The sequence below is a fragment of the Chlorocebus sabaeus genome, chromosome 23 (assembly GCF_047675955.1).
Source record: "Chlorocebus sabaeus isolate Y175 chromosome 23, mChlSab1.0.hap1, whole genome shotgun sequence".
Classification (NCBI taxonomy): Eukaryota; Metazoa; Chordata; class Mammalia; order Primates; family Cercopithecidae; genus Chlorocebus; species Chlorocebus sabaeus.
This window is the reverse complement of record NC_132926.1, coordinates 53,647,436-53,674,777: the sequence shown is the minus strand read 5'-3', so window position 1 is coordinate 53,674,777 and position 27,342 is coordinate 53,647,436. Positions and strand designations below refer to the sequence as shown.

At 37.8% G+C, this 27,342-nt stretch overlaps 1 protein-coding gene across 1 annotated transcript in view; it reads right to left on the bottom strand.

Annotated features, from left to right (window-relative positions):
• FBN2 (fibrillin 2) overlaps positions 1 to 27,342 on the bottom strand; it is a 276,282-nt gene that overhangs the window by 75,717 nt on the left and 173,223 nt on the right. The window contains exons 17-25 of the mRNA XM_008014309.3: positions 27,184 to 27,237; positions 25,439 to 25,564; positions 22,557 to 22,682; positions 18,019 to 18,138; positions 11,613 to 11,750; positions 10,702 to 10,752; positions 10,098 to 10,223; positions 6,056 to 6,283; positions 5,059 to 5,184 (exon numbers count right to left, since the gene is read on the bottom strand). Of these exons, the coding sequence (XP_008012500.3) occupies positions 5,059 to 5,184; positions 6,056 to 6,283; positions 10,098 to 10,223; positions 10,702 to 10,752; positions 11,613 to 11,750; positions 18,019 to 18,138; positions 22,557 to 22,682; positions 25,439 to 25,564; positions 27,184 to 27,237 (1,095 nt within the window). The remainder of the gene's footprint in view (positions 1 to 5,058; positions 5,185 to 6,055; positions 6,284 to 10,097; positions 10,224 to 10,701; positions 10,753 to 11,612; positions 11,751 to 18,018; positions 18,139 to 22,556; positions 22,683 to 25,438; positions 25,565 to 27,183; positions 27,238 to 27,342) is intronic.

Sequence of the window (27,342 nt, the reverse complement as noted above, 5' to 3'; positions counted from 1 at the left end):
GGGCATGGCGGCTCATGCCTGTAATCTCAGCACTTGGGGAAGACCAGGCAGGAGGATTGCTTGAGGCCCGGAGTTTGAGACCAGCCTGCGCAATGCAGGGAGATCCCATCTCTAAAAAAAAAAAAAAAAAAAAAAAAAAAAAAAATTATTGGGGAGGCTAAGGTGGGAGGATTGCTTGAGCCCAAGGGGTCAAGGCTACAGTGAGCTATGATGTATGATGTGCCACTGCACTCCAGCCTGGGTGACAGAGACACAACCTGTCTCAAAAAAGAAAAAGAAAAAGAAAGAAATGTTAACAGAAGGATGAACCCTGCAACTGTGCTATGGGCTGAACGAGGCAGGTGGTAAATGAGGCAGCCGGGCCCCACGACCTCATGTGTGGTTGGAGGACAGTGCTGGTCTACTACACTAGCCCATGCCACCCCAGGTTGGGGCGTGTGAAGGCAGGGCCCCTGTCTCTGTGCAGGAGGGACTGGCAGACCCCAGAGAGATAGGCAGCCACGATGGACCAACCCTGAGTCAGAGAGCACAAATAGGGCAGGGCCATGGTGTGTGCCCCAATTTGCGTTTTTGTGTCATATTCAGATGTAAAGAGCTTATCGATTTAGTAAGCCCTCTGGTGACACGAGCTGTCACTATCGTGTGAGGACTGTGTGGGTGAGTTTGTCTTCTCTTTTTATATATTACAGTAAATAATCTTCAGCATCTATACTCTCAAACACAGGGTTCTCTGAGAAATCTCCCATGCTTATAACTAAGATTTTTAATAGAGAAGTTATGTCTATATAAAATATGTTTAAGAAAACATGGCCTGTTTACAAACATTTTAGTTCAAAAATCAAAAGTTTTTAATCTAAAAATCTGTCAGTAGGGAAAAATGCTCCACTGCGATCTCTTTATTTTGATGAATTTAATTTTGAAGTTTTAAAATCACAGGATTTAGTGCATAATTTGTGCATGCTCTCTTGAGAGGGGGGTCTCAGTCTATGCTTTCTGCCAGCTTTTACTTAGTTTTTCTGTATTTATTTCTCCAATTACAAGAGTCTTTATTTATTTCCCTCATTACTGGCCATGCAAAAAAAATGTAAATACTTCCTTTTAAACAAACATCTTAACAGAATTTATTGATTCAATTAAGTAGCTAACAATATGTATATTAATTTTCTTTCTATCTACCAGTATCTAGGAACTGGTGTTAAGAGCCATATGAAGAATGTGTTCTAGGGTGGAGCAGGGACAATGTTTGGCTAAATGTGATGTGGTGGGAGTTTCATAGTATAAACAGTATGGATTCTAGAACCAGATACCTGGCTACAAATCCCAGTCTGTCATCTACTGAGAATAGGGCCTTGGGAAAATCATTTAGTCTCTCTGTGCCTCAATTTCCTTATTTGTCATAGAATCCACTTCATAGAATCAAATGAATATTTGTTAAGTGCTGAGAACAGTGTCTGTCTCATAGAAAGTGCGTGCTCTCTCTCTCTCTCTCTCTCTGTCTCTCTCTCTCTGTTTATATAAACTTCTCTGCTCTGCCAAGACTTGGCAATTTGGAGGGTGTGGGCTTTTGAATTGGTTCTTGAAGGTTGTACAGAAATGCTAGCTTTGAAGATACAGAATAAATAGGCAAGAGATGAAGCACACCAGTGAAGAGAAAGGAAGCATTTCAGGGAGCAGTAAGCCACAGACTGGCTGGACTGGAGAGGCTGACAATGAGTGTGGGTACAAGAGGGACCCACAGGATCACTAAAAGCCCCCAGCACGAGAGGACACCGGACTTTCCTGCTGTGAAGTTGACAGCCAACAATTTTCCACGGAGCTTCACATTATATCCTGATCAATGCAGCCCTGTCAACGTGTTACAGACATTAAGCAACTTGGCTAATTTCACAACAAAGGAAGAGGTGGGGTCAGAACTGGAAGAACCCTGAGCTTCTCTATCCAGGACCAGGACAGCCTATACCAGTGGAAGTTGTTCAGTGGGAAGTTACACAATCCAGCCCTGCTTGGATGGTTAACCTGGTGGTTGTGGCAGTGAAGGATTTGACTGTGGGGACTTAACAGGTTGGGAGATCCTGGAGGAGTCTGTGATATAGTAGATACTGTGACATGTCACCCAGGTCCCTCTTCAGGAAAGAAGGACTCACTCCCCCTCCCCATCAGCTATTGGGAGTGTTGCTGGCAGAAAGCCCTCAGACGTCCACTATCCTAAGAGGACCTCTTTCCCGCTTCCCTGGGTAGCTGTATCCCAAGATTGGTCTTGCAGGTACCTAAGTGCATGGCTTCCATGCCCTACTCAAGGCAACTCTGATGGACCGTGCCAGTTCCAGAACTCCCAGTGGCATGGGCTAAGGACTTCAGTGGGACTGCATCACAGCCCAGTTTCTTTCTCTGCCGATTTCTGCTTTCCTCTCTTCCCTTTCTCATTGTTCATCCCAAGAGCAAGCCCCAATAAACTTCCTGAATGCTCATCTCTGCCTTGGAGTCTGTCTCCTGAGGAGCTTAACCTGCCTCAGTCTAGAAGAAATATCACAGGCACTTGAAATAGCTGGTTTGATGAAAGAATTTGCATAATTTTTTTATTTTGGGAGAGAGAGATGTCAAAATTCAATTGGGGTCTTCAATCCTGTTCAAAATTATACTCCTAATGCCTACAGAGAAGTCCCTAGTAGGAGAAAGTACAGGGTAGGGGGAGGAACAAAGAAAGATCAAAACAAAGACAAACTTTCCCGACAGGAAGTTATAAATGTGGGAGTGAAACTCAGGAAGAACAGAGAGAGTTAGAGACAGGATCTGGGATTCAGCTCCGCAGAGGCCATCCCTGAAGTCATCATGGTAGATGAAACTCTGAGAGGCAGAAGAACGCTGAGTAGAGGACTCTGGCAACACCCAAGGATGGGAAAGGCAAGAATAATCTGTAAAGGTTAGAGAAGAAACATCATCAAGATAGAAGGATGATCAAAACCGGAAAATACCGCAGAAACTAAGAAAAGAAAAGAAAATCTCAGGGAGAGATTTGGCAAGCAGAGAGGTCTAGGAGGAGAGATGTTTTAACACCACAAAGATGTCTTGCAAGAGTAGATGACTATATGTGTATGTGTCTGGGTGACAGAGGGCAAAAGTCAAAATTACAAAACAAATGGCTGGCTGAAAGAGAGGGGTGAGACCTAACAGCAGGAAAACGGAATGGTAGCTTGAAAGAAAAGAAGGGCCGAGGAGATATTTTGAACCTGTGTATAAGTTGAGGAATAGGGAGCAGAGAAGAGGAGGAGATGCTAGCACGAGGAGAGAGGAGCGAACCGGCTGAGACAACCCAGAGCAGGAGCTGGGAAGGAAGGAAAAGAGGAGGTAACCCCAAATCCAGGGAGAGCATTACACCTCATTCTCTGTCACTGGAGGAGAGGGAATGGGGGATAAAGGTGACTTTTTTCTTTTTTTCTTTTTTGGGATTGAATTTTGCTCTTGTTGCCCAGGCTGGAGGGCAATGGCGCGATCTCGGCTCACCACAACCTCCGTCTCCTGGGTTTAAGCGATCCTGCTGCCTCAGCCTCCCGAGTAACTGGGATTACAGGCACCCACCACCATACCCGGCTAATTTTGTATTTTTAGTAGAGACAGGGTTTCTCCATGTTGGTAAGGCTTGTCTCGAACTCCCGACCTCAGGTGATCCACCCTCCTTGGCCTCCCAAAGTACTGGGATTACAGGTGTGAGCCACCGTGCCCAGTGGGATAAAGGAGATTTTATCACTAGAGAGGAGGCTGTGTGAGAAGGATGCAGGCAATCAGATTTATTCTCAACGGAGGAGAACAGGAATGGATGGGGGCGGGTTGTATATGAGAGGGCATGTAAGCCAGGGAAGAGGTTTAGAAGCAGTGCTGAGAGAAATTCAGAAAGTGATGAATGGAGGTGAACATGAGTGTTGCCAAGCAGCTTCGAGGACTTGGAGGTGAATGCAGGAATCTCACGCAGCGCTCCTCAGACTCTCCCAGCAAAGCACAGCAGCCAGAGAGGAGAAAACAGAGGTAAGGGGATGAAGCTCTGGAGACAGGGCTTGAGCAGACTTCAAGGCAGCAGGACTTCAGAAGGCCAGATGGACAGCTGTGAAAAGCTCAGAGATAGCCTCAGCTAAGCAGGCAGAGGAAGGAGCCAAGAAAGACACTGCTGTGAGGTCAGCAAGAAGGAGCAGGCAGGAGCGAGGGCGATAAGGGGAAATTCCACAAAGAATACGAACAAAGAGTGCTGAAAACGAGATCCTGAAGACACAGCTCAAGCATCTGGAACAACATGGTATACTAATAGAAAAAGTTAGAACTTCTCATCTTTTTCAAAGAGAATGTTATGGGTATGGATGGTGACTGAAGTCTAATATTAAGATACCTGTTCACAGATGAGGAAAAGAAGTCATAACTTGTATGTCACAAACCTTAAAATCTTTACGAGAACACAACTCAATTTTATATAATTCTTGTGTATTTAATGACTGTATTTGTTTAGTCATCATATATTTTGAAAATCATATTGGTATGCTGTTCCTAAATATAAAACAAAGAGCATTTTCATGCTATTTTGCAGTTCTCTCATGAGTTTATTTGGAGAACTGGCTTAAGTGTAGGGAAAAGAAACAAAAAAAAAAATTTACAGAGCTGGATGCAGTGGCTCAAGCCTGTAATCACAACACTTGGGGAGGCCAAGGCAGGAGGATCACTTGAAGCCAGGAGTTTGACACCAGCCTGGGAAGCAAAGTGAGTCCTCATCTCTTAAAAACAACAACAACCAAAAAAACCTTTTTAATTAGCTGTGCATGATGGTGCACACCTGTGCTCCCAGTTGCTTGGGAGGACTGCTTGAGCACCAGAGTTTGAGGTTGCAGTGAGCCATGATCACGTCTCTGCACTCCAGCCTGGGCGACTAAGTGAGACCTTTTCTCTAAAAAAAAAATTAATAAATAAATAAAAATTTTCATGTTCTCAATGAGAGGATGAGCTTTTTAGGCCAGTACTTTCAAACAGAGTAAAGGAAAGAGACAGAGTTTATCAAATAAAACAGCAGAACCATCTTACCTGTGCAGTTCCTTTCCTCCATGTCTAGAGCAAAGCCACTATTGCAACGGCACTTGAAGCTTCCGATTGTATTTCTGCACTTCCCATAGGTGCACATCCCAGGAAATGCTTTGCATTCATTGATGTCTAAAAGCAGAATAAAGCCAGAATGTAGAGCTGGTTGATACAAACGATTAGGTCCATCACTTTAAGTTAAAAATCTGTCATGATGGACAACAGTAATGCACCCAAGTGAAAAACAGGGCTACTAAATGTTTCAGTGATCACACTGCTATCACACACAGGAAGCTTCAATATAGTGAAAAATATCATATATATATATACACATACACACATATTATTATTATTTTTTTTTTGAGACAGAGTTTCACTCTTGTTGCCCAGGCTGGAGCACAATGGCACGATCTCAGCTCACTGAAACCTCCACCTCCCAGGTTCAAGTGATTCTCCTGCCTCAGCCTCCCAAGTAGCTGAGATTACAGGTGCGTGCCACCACGCCTGGCTAATTTTTGTATTTTTAGCAGAGAATGGGTTTCACCATGTTGGTCAGGCTGGTCTTGAACTCCTGACCTCAGATGATCCACCCACCTTGGCCTCCCAAAGTGCTGGGATTATAGGCGTGAGCCACCACACCCGGCCAAAGATCCTATATGCTTAAGAAAGAGTTCTGAACCCTTTATTTCTCACTACTTGTTTTGTAAAGATAAGTGGGGATAGATAACTTCTTGCTACAGATGTAGCTATCAGGGCGACATCTCAGGTTGTAGAGGAACAAAGAGTAGAAGAGCAAGATAAGCAATCTGTTTTATCTCTTTACTTCAATGCCATGTTATAGAGGGGATTTGTACTCTTGGGACAGAACATAGGTCACAAAACATAAGTTTAACTGAGAAAATAAAGTGGGAAGTCAAACATTTAAAGCAAAACCAATTCTCAGAGAATGTGGGAGGCTTCCTGTTGGTGAAGAAGGACCAAGGTGCTGGCTGCAGGCAGTTACCTTTGTAAAATGGCCTCCCAGTAAGAACATCCCCTCGGTTAGCAAAGCCAGCCCCGCGGGGGCACAGCGTCTCATATTCCTTGGTGCCAGGTTTGGGGCACTCTTCACACTCGGTGCCCCACGCCGCCCCGACAGCACAGCAGCAGGCATCCATGCGGAACTTTCCAGGAACGGGGTGAATGCACTCATCTTCATCCCACTTCAAGTAACACTGCTCCATGCGAATATCTACACCGAGAGTGAAATCACAGGGTGAGAATGAGTTGAAACACCCATTGAACAGTCACATGTCAAGCGTCTGCTCAGCACCAGGCATCACACAAGGCCCTTGCGGTGTACTGGTGGGTAAGACACAGTCCCTGACCTCCTGGAATGGACTCCACAATGACAGTAGTTTAAGGAGAACAAAGGTGAGATCCTCTTCAGTCTTTCTTAATTCTCACAAGAAACTCTCAGGAAGAAAAGGTCCTCTCGTGACATGACTACTTCATGTCTATGATTCCTTTTTTGTATTGTTCACTTTAGAAAAAGTAAGATAATTTTAATGATAATTCTTCCCGTTCAGAGAATTGCTTCAAGTGCCTTTTAAGCAGCCCTGTCAGATCCCGTTCATAAACAGTAAATGATCGGCTATAATCTATTTGCCAATTTGTTACAACTATTAAAATCACTACAAAAGAAAGAAGTGTTATAATATTATTGCATTTAAGGTTTTTTTTTTTTTTTTTTTTTTTTTTTTCTCCTGCCAAATTTACCTTTTGCATCATGGTTTTTCCCTGGATTATGTGAATTTTCCTTTTTAAAGGGTCAATTATTTATTTAAATGTCACATTTTCCCTCCAACTCCAAAACAGACCAGCATTTCAGTGCTTAGCCTGTGCTAGCCAGGACCTTAGAATATCTATAAACAGTTACCTACATCTAAAAGTAAAGTAGACCAGCATGGTCTATAAATAACATGTTCATCTGTTAGCAAATAGATTTATTTTCAAATCATACTAAAGCACTTGGCTGTTTAATTACAAATATGGATAATGAGTTTGGAAAAGTTTCCTTAATCAAATAACATTTCTTTGATAAGAACATTTTAAGACATTAAATCCTTTCCAGAGGCTGAAAACTGTTTAACAGAAGAAGGAGATCCCAGATGGAAATGTACACATAAAAATTAATGTTTACTACTTTAGTTACTGTCAATACGGATTCTTTCAACTTCTAAACCAAAGGTAACATCAACTTTAGCAACTGCCTTTAGCCTAAAGTTTTACAGAGTTACATTTCTGAATACTGGAAATAAAAAGTCCTATTTTTTTTTTTTTTTTTTTGAGATGGAGTCTCGTTCCATTACCCAGACTGGGCGTGGCATGGTGGCTCACGCCTATAATTTCAGCACTTTGGGAGACTGAGGCAGCTGGATCACCTGAGGTCAGGAGTTCTAGACGAGCCTGGCCAACATGGCAAAACCCCATCTCTACTAAAAATACAAAAATTAGCTGGGCATGGTGCCGGGCGTCTGTAATCCTAGGTACTTGAGAAAAAGTCCAATTTTTAAAGAAAAAATAACTGTGGTAAATTTTTATTTTGATTCAGCAGACTGAATGTAGATATCCACAGATGGCGATTCTGTCTTATATATCTACATTAACACAAACCAAAAAGCCACATGCTTTGCCAGTGTGAGGTGTGATAGTAATCCAGAGTCTCATTATCACAGGGCTCCGAGGGGCTAGTCTCCTTATAGTTGGCTCCGTCCCATAATGTCAGCAGATAAGTAAGAATCTTTCCAAGATGTGAAAGTCTTACATAAGTACAGTTGGCCTAAGAACTTGGCCTGAGTCACACTGTGAGGTTACTGAAGGAACCGGCTCAAGAAGCCCAAGACAAACTAAAAATGTATCATTTCAAAGCTTATTGGAATAAACTGGGGTCAGAGGGGAAAGGCATTTAAACTATGCATGTAAAAACTTATAATAGCCAGGAAAAGTAATCCTTTCTTTAATACTGAGACCTCTATAAATGTTAATATCAGGAATTAAAAGTCAGCACACTTCTGAGAACTCTATGAATATTTATATCAGGAATTAAAAGTCAGCACACTGGCCACAATAAGGCCTATCAATGCGGCGACTGTCCTTGCATGGAAATTAAAATATCAATTTGGAAACCTTTGGATGGTCCATGTTCTCTGCAGTTTGCTGCAGACCCCACTGCTCCCTGTTGTCACTTCACTCACTGATATATTACATGCTTGGCTCCTGTAAGCATCTGAGTTTGGGATGCCTGATTCACACGAGGTTCTATCAAAGCATTTACCACAACTTTAGTTCTCAGAATACTTTACATTTTCACGTGCCAGTTGCTTCCTGAAACTTTCTCACATCCCCAGACAGAATTAATTCATATAGCATAATTTAAGCAGTGACAAAAGCATTTAAGCAAAGTACAAGGATGAAGAATCCAATATATTATCTTAGAATATTAAAAAATGCTTTAATTTTTTTTTTCTTTTTTTCTCTGAGACAGAGCCTTACTCCGTCGCCCAGGCTGGAGTGTAGTGGCACGACCTCGGCTCGCTGCAACCTCTGCCTCCCAGGTTCAAGCGATACTCCTGCTTCAGTCCCTCGAGTAGCTGGGATTACAGGCATGAACCAGCATGCTCAGCTAATTTTTATATTTTTAGTAGAGATGGGGTTTCCCCATGTTGGCCAGGCTGATCTTGAAAGCCTGATCTCAGGTGATCAACCTGTCTCAGCCTCCCAAAGTACATTCCCAGTCATAATTTTGAACAATGTTATTGAAAATTTATTTTGCCTAATAATAATTTATAATCAGTGATATATCTTCATATATTACAGCATTTTGTTACAGAAGATAACTTGATTTCATTAGTCATCTGATCGTATTGATATTATTATTTTGTCATTTTCTTTTTTTAAAATTTTGATAGTTTTAGGGGAATATTTTGTCATTTTCAAATGATACTTATTTCTAAACATCGTAGATCACTTAAAGATAATTTTTAAAATACTTAAAAATCTGAAAGAAATTTTCTTTATTTTTGTACTTTGGATATTATGTTTTCTAAATAATTTTGTATGATTTTACAGTCATGCTTTCAACCCAGATTTAAATGTGCTATCAAAATTCAGTTAAAAATGAAATCTGTTTTAATTATAATAACTAAACTGTATGGTATTGCAAACTTTTTTCTTACCAGTAAATTTTAAACATCACTGAGATATTTAAATACTTTAAAGATCATTGCATATAACATCACTATTATTTATGCTTTGTCTACATGCCTAAATTTCAAATACAAATCTATGTAAAGTTCTTTTATAAACTAAAAATTTACTGTTCCATAGCTTATTGGGGAAAAAAAGTCTCTAGGTAAATGAAAAATTATTGTTACATACAATGAAAATTAATAGAAATGTATTTTTCAATCATGAAATTCAAGTTCAGTCAACCATGACACTAATAAAGAAAAAGGTCAAATCACCATTCCTATAATACTATGTTGAAAGAAAGAGATTCATCACTACAGATCTTTAAATAATAAAGTATTAAGAAAACGTAAACTCTAATAGCAGTAAAGAAAGGACCAAGATTAGTGAATGTTTTTAAGCAGAAGCAACATATCTTTGCCGATGACTTTCCCTATTGTATTCAGGGTGTAGCTGCAATGAGCTGACAAATGTAAACTTTTAAAATCCTAGTCTCCAACTTTCCTTCTGCGTTCAACATATTCTTACTCTTATTAACTCAGTGTGAAAGACTGAACCTGCCTAAATTATCTGGTTAAAGAAATGGAAGATTTTGAGGTAGATTTTTGAGCAGTGCCAACTTTTGGCATGAAACAGAAACAATTTCACTTAAATACATTCACTTTTAAAACAGCCTCTAGTGATTTCCCCCTAAATATCTCATTTAAAGTAAGTTTTCTCAAGTACAAACTCTGTGGTGTTGGACTAGCCACTGCTTAAAGAAGGAAATTCATGGCTTGTTTTATACATAGAATACATGAGGGCGTGAATCTTACCCAAACACACACGGCCGGTCCCATCCAACGTAAGGCCTTCAGGGCACTCGCAATGAAAAGATCCCTTACTGTTGACACAGCGTCCATTTGGACAAACGCCAGGGAACACCTCACACTCATTAACATCTGCAGGGAAATGGAGCCAGCAGAGGAATAAAGATGTTACAAACAGAGAAAGCAGGTGTGGTCCTACTTCATGTATAGCATTTTCAATCCACATTCAACACAACGGGGATTACTACTTGAGTTAAACAGAAATATTCCACAACCCAGTCACCCGCTTTCCTAGGCACCAGCTATGAAAATTACCACAGCCTTGCCTGTCCAGGAAACACAGCCCAAACATGTGCCTTTGCCAGCTGTTCTGGGCCTTAAAGTCTAGTGATGTATTCATGAAATTTACACAACTCCATAAAGAGGAGAAATGAGAAACTCTAAGCTGTTTCCTAAGAGAATTACGCTAAAGCATTTGTTGATTACATTATTTTTATTGAAATGTCAAGGTTTCTGAAAATGATAAACATCTCCAAAGTTTGAGAGTGAATGTTAATTTTATGTACTGCTCTAAAGACGTATAGTATCTTCCAAGGAAGGACACACTCACCTTCACATGTAACACCTTTAATCCTGGCAAGCCCTCTTGGGCAAGCTGTATCTGTAAGAACAACAGGACAAATTTTACTTCATTATAGAATAAAATACAACCATGTTATGCTCAAGAAGAAATATAATGGAATCAAAATGGAACTAAATACAAACTGCAAGGCGGGGTTTTAGGGTCCAAGGACATCACTGTCCCCACTTCATTCAGTAGGGCACATGACTTTCTGTGGTACCTCCATCAGTATTGACCTGTATTGAGATTCTCACAATGTTTCCTACAATTTCTTTTTGTTGTCATATTGACAACTGAGTTAAAAGTAAACAGGTCAGGCGCGGTGGCTCATGTCTGTAATCCCAGCACTCTGGGAAGCCGAGATGGGTGGATCACTTGAGGTCAGGAGTTGGAGATCAGTCTGGCCAACATGGTGAAACCCCATCTCTACTAAAAATACAAAAATTAGCCGGGCGTGGTGGCGGGCATCTTTCATCCCAGCTACTCGGGAGGCTGAGGTAGGAGAATCGCTTGAACCCGGGAGGTGGAAGTTGCAGTGAGCCGAGGTCACGCCACCGCACTCCAGCCTCGTGACAGAGCGAGAGTCCGTCTCAAAAAAAAAAAAAAAGATTTGAGGAAAATAGCCACCACACAAACAAGGATACTGGAGGATACAGTCATCTAGCAGATTCTAGCTGATTCCCTTCCATGAATAAAATATTTAGAAGGCCTGCTTATGAGCCAGGATAAACCAAATACACATTTTAAGAGGTAAAAAACATTAGCCAACAAAGATAACATTTTAGCAAAGGTAAATGATCTCAGGTCTTTACTAAGGAACTTCATAGTGAAAGATGTGTCCTAACGGCAGGAGAAGCTTTCCAAGGAGAAGCCGAGAAGCCCCCCAGTCAGGCTCCTACCTAGTTCACACCGCTCACAGGGGCTCCCCCAGGCGGCTCCGAGGGTGGCACAGCATTCAGATTTCAGAGTGGCTCCATTAATATTCACCTCACAGCGGCTGTCCTGGATATTGAGCCAACAGGTCCCCTTCAGGCTGTCTGGAAAAGAACAGGAAAGGTTGGGGAGCTCTTACCTCTGATGAAAATAGAATTCAGCTGTGTATATGAAAAGACATTTGTTAAATAATTCTAAAAAAGAAGGGCCAGGCAAAGTGGCTCACGCCTGTAATCCCAGCACTTTGGGAGGCTGAGGCAGAAGGATCACTTGAGCCCAGGAGTTCAAGACCAGCCTGGGAAAATAGCGAAACCCCATCTCCACCAGAAAAAAAAAAAAAAAAAAAAAAAAAAAAAAGATACTTTAAAAGTTTTAATAGCGGGGCTGGGCGCAGTGGCTCACGCCTGTAATCCCAACACTTTGGGAGGCCAAGACGGGTGAATCACCTGAGGTCAGAAGTTCAAGACTAGCCTGGTCAACATGGTGAAACCCCGTTTCTACTAAATACATAAAAATTAGACGGGCATGGTAGCAGGCGTCTGTAATTCCAGCTACTCAGGAGGCTGAGGCAGGAGAATCGCTTGAACCTGGGAAGTGGAGGTTGCAGTGACCCAAGATAGTGCCATTGCGCTCCAACCCGGGCAACAAGAGTAAAACTTTGTCAAAAAAAAAAAACCCCAAAAAACACTTTTAATAGCATATCCTTTGAAAACACTTTCATGTACCTGCATTCAAATATGGTTTATTACATATATGTAATATGTACTATATATCTCTCACAATATAGTAATTAATATAATTATATCTATTGATATTCTAAGGGGAGCTGTCCAAGATTTTATGCTGGTACTCAGAAACACAGAGCATTGCCATTTTGCCCATGTTGGTCTGGTCTTGAACTCCAGGCCTCTAGCAATCCTTCCATTTCGGCCGCCCAAAGTGTTAGGATTACAGGCATGAGCCACTGCGCCCCACCCTTCTTCTTTTTTAACATACTATAACAACATGATAAGACCATTACTTGTGTGAAAAGTATTCATAAGATTTATCCTTAATGGCAAATGCTTTGATATTTCAGATTTTATCGTATAAAATCCTTCAATCTCCTTCTCCCTTAAGTCCCTACTAAATAATCACACACAATGTATGTTCCGTTATACAGAGGCCAATATTTCTCCAACTGATAATTATTTGATGAATAATTTAAAAGAAAAAATCCCCTATAAAACAAAGAAGGAATAAACACTTACAAAACCCCCACTAATGGGGCTAATATCTGATGTATTTTATTTCAGGCATTTAAAAAATGTGTGTGTGTGTGTAGCTTTATCTCTAGTTCAAAAAGTAAATCATACTTATGGTAAACAATTTGAAAAAATAGAGAAGTATGGGGGAGATGTAAAAATTACCTGAAATCCTCTAGAGATAACCATTCCTAACATTTTAGACTGACTCCACATCAAATTTAAGTTCTTCCTTTTGAATGGTAGAGTACTCAGTGAAATGTTATGCACTTTAAAATGTTTATTGTATGTGGATTAAAGGGAATAATGAATGGTTAGTATATTTTTGGTGGCACAATGAAAAGTTTTTCAAATGAACAAATAATAAATGACTGTTAACTGATTTTGAAGCAGTGATAAGGAATCCAGTCAAAGCTGATATGGTAAATACTAATTGGCTAAAACAAATCATATGTCATGTTTTCCTTGTAGAGCAGTGGCTCTCAGTTAAGTGTGCATAATATTACCAAGGCGCTTGTTAAAATGCTGATTCATAAGTTTCCAGGTGTGCAGCCCAGGAATCTGAATTTTGACAAACTCCTCAGGTGATTCTGAAGTGGGTGATGTGGAAAACACTTTACCAAAACCTCAATAGCATATTGTGGCACTAAGAGTTGGAAGAAAACAAAGAATAAGTGTATTCCTACAGTATTTATTTGAAAATTCATTTTAATAATAATATGTACAGATAAAATTTACTTCTGGCTGGACACAGTGGCTCATGACTATAATCCCAGCACTTTGGGAGGCCGAGGCAGGTGGATCGCTTGAGTCTAGGAGTTCAAGACCAGCCTGGGCAACATGGTGAAACCTCGTCTCTACAAAAAATACAAAAATTAGCTGGGAGTGATGGCACATGCCTGTAGTCCCAGCTACTTAGGAAGCTGAGGTGGGAGGATTGCCTGAGCCCGGTAGGCAGAGGCTGCAATGAGATCGTGTCACTGTATTCCAGCCTGGGCGACAGAGTGAGACCCTGTCTTCCAAACAAAAAAAGTTTTTACTTCTAAATTCAACAACAAAAACAACAAAAAAATCCTCCATAAACACAGAAAGGGAATTACAATGAAACTGTAATGGGCCTATGATGGGAGACATAGTAATTTCTCATTCCCTAGGAAACATAGAAAGTTACCAACAACCTGAACACCAAGACAGAGATTGAAACAAAACAATTCTCTCCTGTACTGAATAAAAAGTTATGGGGCAAAGGTGTGAAAAAGAGTTAGACAGTCACTTTGTTTTTTCACTCTGGCTGAAATGTTCGGTTTGGATAAAACTGCAGAGAACCATTTGTGTCAGGTCTCAAACTACAGGCTTGTTATAGATTTACACCTGTAAATTCCATAGCACAGAGGAAACAGAGATGCTTGTGTAAGGCTACTGTGTATTTAAATGATCTTTTACTGATCCAGACTAATCTGATTTATCACCTTGGTTGTCATCATTTTAAGTAAGATAAACAACAGTTATTGCTAAGATTTATCAAGACAGTGACAGGAACTGGAAGGCTTTGTTATGTATTTATTTACTTATTAAAACAACCCTGTGAATTATGTACAATTTGTAGATGAGAAAATTTAGGCACACAGAGGTCAACCAATTTACCCAAGGTCACCCAACTAGTAGAGTGTCAGCACAAAGATTTAAGCTCATGCAGTCTGACTGCAGAGCCCTTACTCTGTAGCACTGTGATTCTTTAGGCTGGTGCTGCATCAACACTTGAAAAGCTACAAATCCACTGATAGCCCCCCGCACTCCCCTCCAGGCTCATCCTTCTCTTCTCTCTTTCCCCAATTCCTTTCCTCCATCCTCCCTCCCTCTCTCCCCACTGACCCACTGTTGTGTGTGTATCCCCACCCCTGCCCCCATACTCATACACAACTGAGATACAGATGTAGATAGTCAGGAGTTAGTTAAGAACTCTCAAAAAATAAAGCAGGGTAATTAGCTTGAGGGTAGAAACAGGAGAAAAACTGTTTTTTTATCTAGGATGGTCAGAGAAATCATGACTTACAATGTGGCATCTGAATACAGACATAAGGAGAACCCAGCAAATCTGAGTGAAAAACATTCCTGCCAGGTAGATCAGTGGACTTCAGGTGGGCATATGTCTGATGCAGGAGCTGGAAGTAGGCCAGTCTGGTTCAGGCTGAGGGGGCGGGAGGCAGAGCAGGGGCAAGATCATGAGGAGAGCACAGGCTTCAGCTAGGACTTGAGCTTTTACTGAATGAAATAAGAAGCCAAGGTTTTCCTAGACAGGGTTCCTGGACAAAGAATGATATGCTCTGATTTATGTTTTAAAAGGGTTGCCTGGTGACTATGTGGAGAACTGACTAGAGTATGGGGAAAAGAAGCTAAGGTAGAGGCTACAGCAGTAATTACGAAGAGAAATGATGGTGACTTGGATTGGGGGTTGGTGTGGTGATGGTGAGAAGGGGTTGAAATGTGGATAAACTTCAGTGCAATCAATAGGTTTGCTGATGACTTCCATGTGCAGCTTGAGAAAAAGACATCAAGGATGCTGCCAAGGTTTTGAGGGGCGGCAGCTAGAAGAACGGATTTGCCATCTGCTGAGATGGAAATGTTCCTGGGAGACTCAGGTTCAAGCCAGTACACAGGAATTTGGTTTTAGACATGGGAATTTGAGATATTGATGAGCCATCCAAGTGGAAACACTGTACAGACAGTTGGAAACACAAATCTGGAATCGGTGGCAAGGTTGAGGCCTAGAATTCCATTATCAACTAGAGTGACACATGTGAGACTCAACACAGAGGCTCTTGAGGATGAGTGTAGAAAGACAAACAGAGGTCCAAAGACAGACTGGCGGAACACTTCAGGTTAAAGGTTAGGAGGATAGGGAGGACTCAGTAAAGGAAAGAGAAAATGAGCCATAAAAGTCAAAGGAGAAGAGAGTTGTGCATGGGAAGCCAAAAATGCAAAATTTCTCTAGAAAGAGTGAGTAATGAACTGTGACAAATACTGCTAATAATCTAAGGTGAGGAATGAGAATAGACCATTGGATTTGACAGCAGAGTGGTCACAGCCATGTGTCCACGCAAGTTGAAGACAGAGTGCAGACCCAAGCCAAAGATGAGGGAAACTGGTCTGGATTACATAGAACCATCAAACCACAGCAGTATAATGCATGAAAGATTAATCAAATGCATCGTTCTATTGCATTTAACCATATTCAACCAGAACACCATAGTCTTCTTAAGCAGTTTGCAGAACAGTTTAAGATTAATTTATATTTAGAAAGCTTGAAAAATAGATTCTAAATCCTTAAATATTCATAGTATTCAACTAATTCATATATAATCTAATGTAATTTTAAATCAGTAATCATATCATGAAATTTCAAAATGTAATGACCTGGACCCTGTGGAAGAGAAAGTTGCAGGCTAACCACTGATGAGAGCCACTGACAGTCCTATTATACATTCCTGACTTTTCCTGTATATATTTTACTATTTGTTATTTTCTTTTCCAACTAGAATTCTCTTTTTAATAAAAAAGTACATAAAATAATGTCTAAAATTTAAAAATATTAGGGAAATTGCATTTTGAGCGGCTCTACACTGGGTTATTCAAATTTAATCATAATAAATGAAAGCACACAATACATTGACTGAGAAAAATATGGTGGTGGTTAGTTGTTGGCAATTGGAAGAATGACATAAAGACTTGGGGGTAAAAAGTCTTTGTTCTTCTTTGGTTAATAAATATAAGGGCAAAAGGCCAAACTAATGGAAGTCTACATGATGAGGCAAGAACGAAGTATCTTTGATGCTCAAGTGGCATGCAGATTTAGTTTTCTGAGACATTAATTGATTAATGCTGAATTCATTTCCTTTGCATAATAAAATGACTCCATCTCAATTGGAAATTGTGGCTTAGCAAAAATATTTCTGCTTTACTGCATCCAACCCACACACCCCACTGGCCCCCCCACCAACCCAGCCCGGAATTCTATAAGAAAAAAAGTAATGCCCCAGGCAGATGGCAGTCTATTTCCTAATATGGAGAGCTGAACAAGGCTCAAATTTCACCAGCTGTACCTCATTGGGAAACGAGGAGCTGGTGTTTCCAAAGAGAAGGTTTTCATTGATAATTTTGGACTTGGTCATTTGTCTTTACGTAACAAACAGATACTCTAGCATCCAGCTAAATATGGTTAACATCAGACATACTACTGAAAAAACTATTGTCTTTGACAAACATGAAACTAAAGATTCATTTTGGCTAGAAAATAAAAACTGCCAGTTAATTTGGCACTATGTAAAACTGAAATATCTTCCTCTTTGGAATATATATTTAGTTGCCCTTAAAGGTGGATATTAGCTAATGGTGTGAACTGTGTAGGCCTAGTGAATGGAACCACAGATTCTGGAAGTACGGAAAAATTACTGGGACAATTTTGTTCCCTTTTACATGCTGGATTTTTCCTTGCAGTAACAGATCAATCTTCTTTAATATACCTCCTATGTCATTATCAAGAACTGACTTTAAATGTTTTGAGACATATTGAAAGATGCTAGTTTAGATGTTTTAGAATAATTTCCCCTAGAGATTTCCAAAAGCAAGAAAACAGTTATCTTCTCTTCCTTGAAGCCCAAAAGTTTATGATTGATGGAAAAAGAGAAAAAATAATAAATTCCCTCTATGTGTTTAAAAGCTTCAAATTCTTGTCCTGTTAACTGAATCCAAATTTCATCACATTTTTTGTTTGCCATCGAAGTTTGTTTATAAAAAAGTATGCAGTGGAGATTTGATTATATTGCTGCCTAAGGCATTTTTAGGGTAACGGATATGCATATGTGTGTGGTATGGAAATGATTATAAGCTATAGCATAATATATCTACTTATATGAAAGGAAGATTTCTAGAATCTAACAAAAATTGAATAGGCTGCCTAATTAATGCTATTATGTTTTACCTCTATGTTGATATTGAGTTAAAACAACTAATGTAATGCGTAATTCTTTACTTTTTGGAATCATATTCTGTTTTTATCTGTGGTAAGGCCTGAGATCTGTGCTGATCTTAGCAGTGAAATTGAAGCATCAGTATTGTGTATGAATCTTACCAATACAGATCAATCCTGTGGAGCTGAGTTTGCTGCCGGGCGAACATTCACAATTGAAAGATCCAAGGTTGTTTCTGCAGGCCCCATTGACACATGGGTTGCTTTCACATTCATTTATATCTACAATCCAGAAGGAAAAGATTCTGTTAGAACTGCCATGTGTTTCTGGAAAATATTATTCCAACAAGCCATGCAATGCCAGAATGTCTGGTAAACTTGGCTCTGGTAATTTTAATATGGATCTATGAAGCATAAAGTGAATGGGGAAAGGAGGCATGCATTTTACATTGTGGATACACATCTATAGGACTGGGAACTCAGTAGGACCACAGCGATCAGCCTATTGGGAAAGAGTTCAGTTACATGCTTTTACAATACACCATCACAACTTTACATAAATTGGATTTTTTTTCCCACATAATAAGATGTAATTCCAGGAGCAACATCCTGTGCACAAACAAAGGTGGATTGCTTTGATCATTTATGGTTTAATGGGGCTCTGAAAAACTTAAAAAGTCCATCTTGGAAGCAAAACATCACAATGCTGCTTTAATTCCAAGCTCTTGGGTACGAATCAGAAAATAAGGACTGAAACATTCATGGTGGGTACATAACTCTCCTCTAGTCCCTATCCACCTTCTCTGTCTTTAGTTCTTCACATTTACATGTTTAGTTTGCTTAGTTATTTTTTAATACAACTAATGGTGGTAAAATAAAAATTAGAAAACTTGATCAAGTAGAAACAATTGCTTTAAATAGGCCTCTACAATCATTAATTTGATCTGAATGAAATATTCAAATCAAATGTAATTCAATATACATGAAATCATATAATATAAACAATTCCTGTTGATGGTCAGAAGTAAGCAGAACTGCCCTATGCCTATGTTCTCAAGTGGTGATTAGAGAAAATGTCAAGCCTGTAATGTGAAATAGTTTAACACATGAGTCAATGAAAAAGAAACACAAGCTTCAGGTAAAGTACTATAAACAAAATCGAAGACATTTTCAGTGTAAATTCAACCACTTCTAAAGTGGTACACTTTGAAGAAGTGGCACACAGTTTTCTTTACTAATTATCTGTAACAGGTCAATAGTTCTCAAGGCATTTTATATCGAACACTGGGGTTTTTAAGTTCACAAGAATACTTTTTCTTTCCCTGAATATTTCTTTGAATTTATTATAAAGCAGTTTACTGAGGAAAGCATGTAAACAAATAGCTAGAAGACTTTAATCCTGAAAGAGCGAGACTCACAGTTGATTTTTTTTGTCAGTGGACTTCACATACAAATTTAAAAATCAATGTGAAAAACAGGTATGCTCCTTCTTTGTTACTTCAACACTACTGAAGGAATATCCAGGTGCTAATTTAATTCTTGAAATATAAATTGTTTGAAGAAATATGAATGTATTTTGCTTTCAGGTTGTTTATAGTGAGAAAACCTCTTAAAAATAAAAGAAGAGATTTTGTAAATATAGCACAGATTTCTAATGAAAACATCAATCCCAGAGTATAAAAACTCTTTCATAAAAACACAATGTAAAAAAGAAACCAGTTAACCATAAAAGAAGCAGATAACTAATCTAAGGACATACCACATATAAATCTATTAATTTCATTGGTAAGAAGTCTGAAAAAAGAAGAATTTCAATACTGTGTGTTTTAAAAATCTCTATTTTAAATTAAGCAATTATGAATTCAGAAACTATAAACATATGCATTGACAACTACAAATATCAACTATTTAGTTTTCCTTTAAATAATATGTTGTTATGTTATAAATGTCATGGAACCAGGAATTGAAACAGTTCACTGTACATTCCTGGAAATAAACTTCAAAGCACATCTGGTTTACATTTAACTAGTTATGTCACTGGAAACACAATCTAAACCACAGTGCTTGCTGTAAAAATGTTAACTTTCACAGACTCTCAGAGCTCAAACAAAAAAAGAAACAAAGTTTCTGTAACTTCAATCTGAAATATAGAAGAACTTTATTATTAGTGCTATTTGTTATATATTTAAAATAGTCTGTTGAAAACATGAATGACAAACAAAATTAGTGCACAAGACAAATATACAAGAAAAAGCTAAGATTTGCAATGAATCTGCTAATAATTCCCCGTCTAGTCTTTGGAAATTAATTCAGAAAGAAGAGAATGAAGAGAACTGCTTCAGACAGAAACATTTACTGTTTGAATGCAACGGTGGAAATAAGAAAGCAACCCAAGGGAAAAAGAGATTAGTAGCCTTCAAGTCTATTCTTTGCAAAACTCTTAATGAAATGCAAATAACGGTGGGAAGAAAGTGTAGAAATAACAGTTATTTGGTTAGTTTTCCCATGATAAATCATTTTTATTTCCTTCAATGTCATAAGGCTGGAGCCAAAAGAGTTGTCTATCATTTCTTCTTTATTTACATAACATGAACTTCTTTCCTATGAATGACAGACATAAAATTGTTTTTTCATTAAATAAATCTCTCAGCTTAAGAATAAGTATGCTTGTAATAAGTGAAGATTACTCTTTCTAACACTCACTGTCGCCTAATTTGGTATGAAAGTGCCTTAATATTTACATAATCACCTTATGTTACACTATTAAACACCACCAGCTCCTACTCTTCTTAACTGTTCATGTAAGCAGGAGAGTCTCTGATTTTAACTTCTTTGGTATTTCAACTCTTAGAACCTTTGTACTCTATCTTACTTGTCTATAAATAATCATTGATAATTCAGTGTACATAGCAAATAGAACCAGACACTATCCATTTAGTTCCGCATTAGGAACTAAATCAAGTGAGAGACACGATAGCACCAGAAAGTATTTTCCTAGACAGGGAAACCAGTTCTAAAAATCATCAGTTTCCTAGTTAAATCAAGATGACGTCCCACCCTGCTCTTGCTTTCTAAGTTTCCTGAGATTTAACGGAAGCTTATCCTCCAACAGACAACAGACAAAACTGAAAAAAGACTGTAGGAAGGAAGTGTAGAAAATCAGGAAAAACAAAAACCTTTAAAATCCCTTCTTCTATCTTTCCAAAGAAATCATAGAGGAAATATGGCTAGGATACTTTTTCATAAAGTACGTTTCTCAGAGCATTTCGAAGAATTGGTGTTAGAGATGGGAGTGGGATCAGAGACTCTGTAGTTGAATACATTTGAGAAGCCAGAGCTGGTTTAAAAAGAGGGCTCTCATAACCTATTGAAAGATATTCCAAACTCTTAAGTGTGTCCCCTTCTCATCTATGGAGAAGACAAACCTTCAAGTATTTTCAGTGGGAATGGAATGAGCACTCCTTTTGAGGAGTTCCTGCAAAGATGTTGGACAACAGGGAAAACCGTCACCAGAAGTAACTTTAGAAAAAGGGGATTTTATGCTGAAGTTTTCTTTTTTTTTTTCTTTAGGCTAATTATTGTTTTCTAGTGGCCCCTCCGATTCAATTCAAAGTTAGCACTGCACTTTGTAATTGCATTTCATTGACTTCAGCAGAGTCATTTGTGTTTTGACATCTTGTTCTATAGTCCTAACTGGCTTCTGTTCACAAGAATGCTTTGAAGTTAAACAGTAAGATGAAGAGAGAATGTTAACATCTTTTTGAATAATACTACTATGGCAGTTTTCTTGGCTGTGGCACCATGAAAAAAACAAATACTTTAACAGATTAAAAAAAAAGGGGGGGGAGTGGCTATTCCACAATCATCAAAGATGAAATCTTTTCTTAAAAGTTACTATTCCAAAGTAGTAACTGGATTTGAGACTGTTATGCAACCCTTCTGTAGGCCCACACAGTGAGATTTAAACAGGAACAATGACTAGTATTCATACCACAGATTTTTCTGAAATATACAGTACTTTGATCAAGATACAAAAACCATAATTCAGTGTACTCACTGCTTAGCCAGTATCTCACTGAAAATGAAGACTTCTCTACTATTTAACTCATTTAAGTAACTTTCACTGCAAAAACACGTGATTAGAAGAAAACAAAGAAGATTTTAAACACTAGTTTATGGTCTACAAACCCAAATTATCAAATGGAAAGGACAATTCTCTTAGACTAAAAACACATTAAAGTTATCATTTTTACTTAGGCCTCAAATATTCTGTGGGCCAACCTCTTGGGTATATCAATCATTTCATCTAAGAGTTAACTTTTCCAATATAATTCAGGTTCCTACATTAATGGATCAGAGTGGTTCTGAAAAGGGGAAAACACAGTAAACAACTATCTGACATTCTATTTCAGCAAGTAAAACAATATGGCTTCTTCCAGTTGGTTTCTTTTTTATCCAGTTTAAAATGTTTGTTCCAAATGTGTGTTGATATTTTGTCTGAGTGGAACAAAATTGATGGTGTTTGTAAACTGTGTTAGGTCCTTACTATTTCAAAAACTGACAAGATTAGCTAAACGAGATTATAAAATAAAATATTCAAACAATATTCCTTTCACTACATTGCTTCATCACTGTAACTGATGTTTATACAACTCCAGGCACTCACTATTCACAAATAAGGCAAGGAAGACAGCTCTTACCTTCACAGGTCTCTGTCTCAGTCCTGAACACATACCCTGGTGGGCACGTACAGCTGTAACTTCCTGGCGTGTTTCGGCACAATCCGTTATCACAAAGTAGTCTGTTTACTAAACATTCATCAATGTCTGAAAGCAACCATTGGAAGACAGGAGATACACATATTTAAGCATGTATTATAGTGGGCAGCAATGTTTAATTTTGTTATTTGTTTTTTTTCCCTCTTTCTTCTCTGTGACATAGTCTATATCACAGCACACTCTTCATCCTAAGCAAAATATATTTAGTTTTATTCAAATGGGATATTCTTATGCTAGTGGCTAATTTTAAGATGCTTTTAAATCCCTGGAAAGTACGTGCTAGCTTGGAAAGGCACATCTCTACTTCACTTGCTTTTAGTCCTGTAATGATATTATATTAGATACATTTTTAAAGCATTCATAAAATATATCAAAAGGTTAAATTCATTTGCCTGTATACTTGCTTATGTATAATAAAAGTAACAGAAGGCATTTTTTATGATTAAAATTTTTCAAAAGAATGCCTTATGTCTTCATGTCCCAGATGGTTAAAAAATGCATTAAACAGTAGTTTAAAAAAAGATATTCATTAATCTTTTTCCATTATGTTTTTATCTCAAAAAGTTAGTTATTAATGAAAATGATGTATTTTGCATACTCTTTTAGCAGTCCAGAACAGCCTAGAGAATATCATCTAAACCTCCAGTTTAAGCAGCTCGCAATGAGTTTTTTGTTTGTTTTTGAGACAGGATCTCACTCTGTTGCCCCGGTTGTAGTGCAGTGGTGCAATCACAGCTCGCTGAAGCTTTGAACTTTTTAGCTTAAGCAATCCTCCTGCCACAGCCTTCCAAAAGTAGCTGAGACTACAGGCATGTGCCACCATGCCTGGCCAACTTAAAATAATTTTTTTTAGAGATGGTATCTCACTATGTTGCCCAGGTTGTTCTGGAACTTCTGGCCTCAGGCGATTATCCCAGCTTGTCCTCCCAAAGTGCAGGGATTACAGGAATAAGCTACCGCACCTGGCCTCACATTTTAACCTTCCTATCCTTCCATTTTTGCAAGTGTAGTGACAAAAAGAAATAAACACTGTAGTTTAGAGTGAAGAGCTCTTTTACTTAAAGTTACATTTCTAGTCTTGCAAATAATAATTTTCCCTTATTAAATAATATACTGATACTGTGGAGATTTTGAAAACAGATCAGAAAAACATCTGTAATTCCATCATCACTGATAATATTCTTTTGTGTATTATCCGATCTTTTCCCTTCTTGATCTTGTTTTTGCTCCAACTCTGAATCTTGATATTTTAAAAATTAACATTATATTTTAGGCACTGGACTACCATAGCTTTTGCCACAATAGTCTAATATGTGTACAAATTGTGACTGTATCACAATTTTCTTTCTTGCTGGCTTGCTTTCTTTCTCTACTCCTCTCCCTTCCCTTCCCTTTCTTTTCTTTTCTCTTTTCTTTTTTCTTTTTTTTTTTTTTGAGATGGAATCTCGATCTGTCACCCCGGCTGGTGTGCAGTGGCAAGATCTCCACTCACTGCAGCCTCCACATCCCGGGTTCCAGTGATTCTCCTGCTTCAGCCTCTGGGTGCTGAGATTACAGGCACGTGCCACCATGTCCGGTTAATTTTTGTATTTTTAGTAGAGGGGGGTTTCACTATGTTGGCCAGCCTGGTCTACCCCTAACCTCAGGTGATCTGCCCACCTCAGCCTCCCAAAGTACTAGGATTACAGGAGTGAGCCACTGCGCTTAGCCTGCATCACAATTTTTTAACCCATTTTTCTAAGCTATGGATTGAATTGTGTCCTTTAAAAAAGATATGGTGACATCATAAAACCCGGTATCTCAGAATGTGACTTTATTTGAAAATAGGATTTTTATAGAAATAATCAAGTTATAAAGAGGTTGTTAGGGTAGGTTGTGATTCACCTAACCACATGACTGGTGTCCATGTAAAAAGGGGAAGTTTGGGCTTCACTTCTGGAGAGTAAAAGCTAGCATAGTTTGCATATTGTTAGAAATGGTCAATAATCTTTGCTTGGTACTATTATAGCACATAATATAAATAGAGCTTTTACATCCATCGGTATGTATGTCTTCAACTCCAAATCAAACAAATATGTTCAATAATAAAAGCCACTACCAGAAACACAGAAAAATCTGTTCCTTTCCTGATCATAATCATTAACACTTGGTTGTAAAAGCCATCAGTGATTAGTTGTAAAACTATCATGCACAATGATGGATTGAATAACATTTATTTTATAAAAGTCCACCCAAATGCTTTGTGGGAAAATCTTGCACTAATAGAAAACAATAAAAGACTGTCAAACCTTTTCATCCTCCTTCTCTTCCTTTTGTTAAACATAAATTACATACTTGAGTTTCGTCAATTCTCTTATAATTAGAAAAGGAAATACTTTTGTCTTAGTTGTTATGTTTAGGTATATTGTGGCAACTGGTTGTTTCTTTATGAAGTCAAAATTCTCTCAACCTGTAACACTTTATTTTCTTGACTTACTTTTATCCATACTGACTGTTAATTTTTGAAGTCAAATTCTTAGTAAAAATTACAGGATTAAGGTATATTCAGGAAAACAACAGGCTAATAACTGAGTATGTTAATTTGGAAAAAGAATATTTTAAAAACGAATAGGTACCACCAAGAAGTTTGTTACTATTTAACAAAATTTGTTTGATTCTGATATTTTCCTATCAATGTATAATATGAAGAAAACAAGAAAAACTGGTTTTTAGTTTTAGTCATTTATTTGTGTTTTTACTTCTAGTATAATCCATGGGATTAAACTATATGAAAGGTTCTTGCATAAATATAACAAATAACTTACCAATACAGTTTCTTCCAGAGGCATCTGGTTCATAGCCACTGTTGCAATTACAACGGTAACTACCACGTAAGTTTTCACAAATCCCATTGGCACATATATCAGGATCCAAAGCACACTCATTGATATCTGCGTTAAATATTGAAAGTTTAATGCTCCTACACATGTTGTTTGTTGATAAATGCAGGTCTAATAAAGACCATTCAACATATGAAGTGTTTAACTCTGCAAACTCACAATTTGCCTGCCTTTCAGAAAGGAAAAGGAACTGAAAACAAGGAGTAAGAAAATAAAACTGAGAGACATAGGACACTTCACTGGTAAATCAAAAGAAAAATGAAAGAAGCTGGCAGAAATTCAAAGAGTTAAATCACAAAATATGCCAGCATTTATGATAAAATTAATAAAGACAATTTAAAGGCAGTTGGCTCAAAATCCAAAGGAAAACTTGACTTGATAGATATTGTACCTATCTAATTAAAAGACAGGGATTTATTAGGGTGGCCCACATAATTTTATGGTCCCCAAAGGTACAGGATATTTCTATTTTGTTACTTTTTCTGTGGTCAAGTAGTATTTAGTAAGTGTTTTTCATTGCTGATATGTGAAATTAATGGAGAGGACACTTTAAACGTGGATGCTTCAGAACATGATATTTTATAACGAGCCACGAACATGACTACTACTACTGTATCACCGAGGGGAAGTGGAACTTGTGCACTGATGTGCTTGTATGAATGATCAAGTAGTTTCCAATAGTGACTAGCTCTGCTGGAGAGGCTATATTGTCAGGGAATATAATGAAAGAGTAAGCCCAAAATCAAATTTTGGTCACCAAGCTCAAATTTTGATGCTATTGTTTTCAATAATTTGGAAGACCTTAAATGCTTTGGAAATGTCTTTCATTTTATACTTGGGAAAAACATCCTTGTAAAAGTTTACTTTTTACTCTGGTTTGGATGTTTATTATAAAGATTCAACATTATTGCCTACCATCTATAACTTGACTAAAGCCTTCTGCAACACAAGGGTAGAAGAATACATATATATATATGGTTATATATATATTCTTATATATACATATTCATAGATATAGAAGATTAATAACACCCATTTTATTAATGTATAAATGAATCTATATGTATACTAAAATATAAAAGAATTTGAAAATTATAAACACATATGTACTTAAGTGTTCAAGATTCCATATTGGAATTTTGTTAACCACAATACAAAATTGAAAGCAAGAAAAATTTTAGTGAATCTTACTTCTTTACTTGGAGAGAAACATTTTATTATTCTTAGGTATACATAGTCTTAACAAATTATTTCAGCCAGTATATCTCAAACTTGATCCATATCCAATATCTCTTGAATACTATTTATTTTTCTAACCCTATCTGCATCATTACTTAATATTTTCTCATAAAATTGACTCATTTTTTTTTTTTAACTTAAATGTCACATCTATTCTTTTCTTAAGCAATGATTGCATGAAATCAGGAGGGCAGTTTGTTAGTGACATTTTTAACAATGTATATTTAACAGATAAATATTTATCCAAGATGAAAATGTGCATCTACGTATCACTTAATATCATCTAGCTTATAACCACTGCTCTAAGAGATAATCTTATTATTTTATAATATTATATTTTCATATTAAATATAATCATATTAATATTATAATTATAAACCTATACAATTATGTCATATGATTATTATAAAATTGAGATTAACTAGAGTTACCTCTTCCATCCACAGTGATACCTACTCCACTACTACAAAGGCCATGGAATTCAGCTGTATGACAAAAAGAAATAGAAGAATTAAAAACTTAACTATACCTATTCCATATACAAGTCATTTCATAACCCCAAAACTACCCATTAGGAAGAATTATTTGTG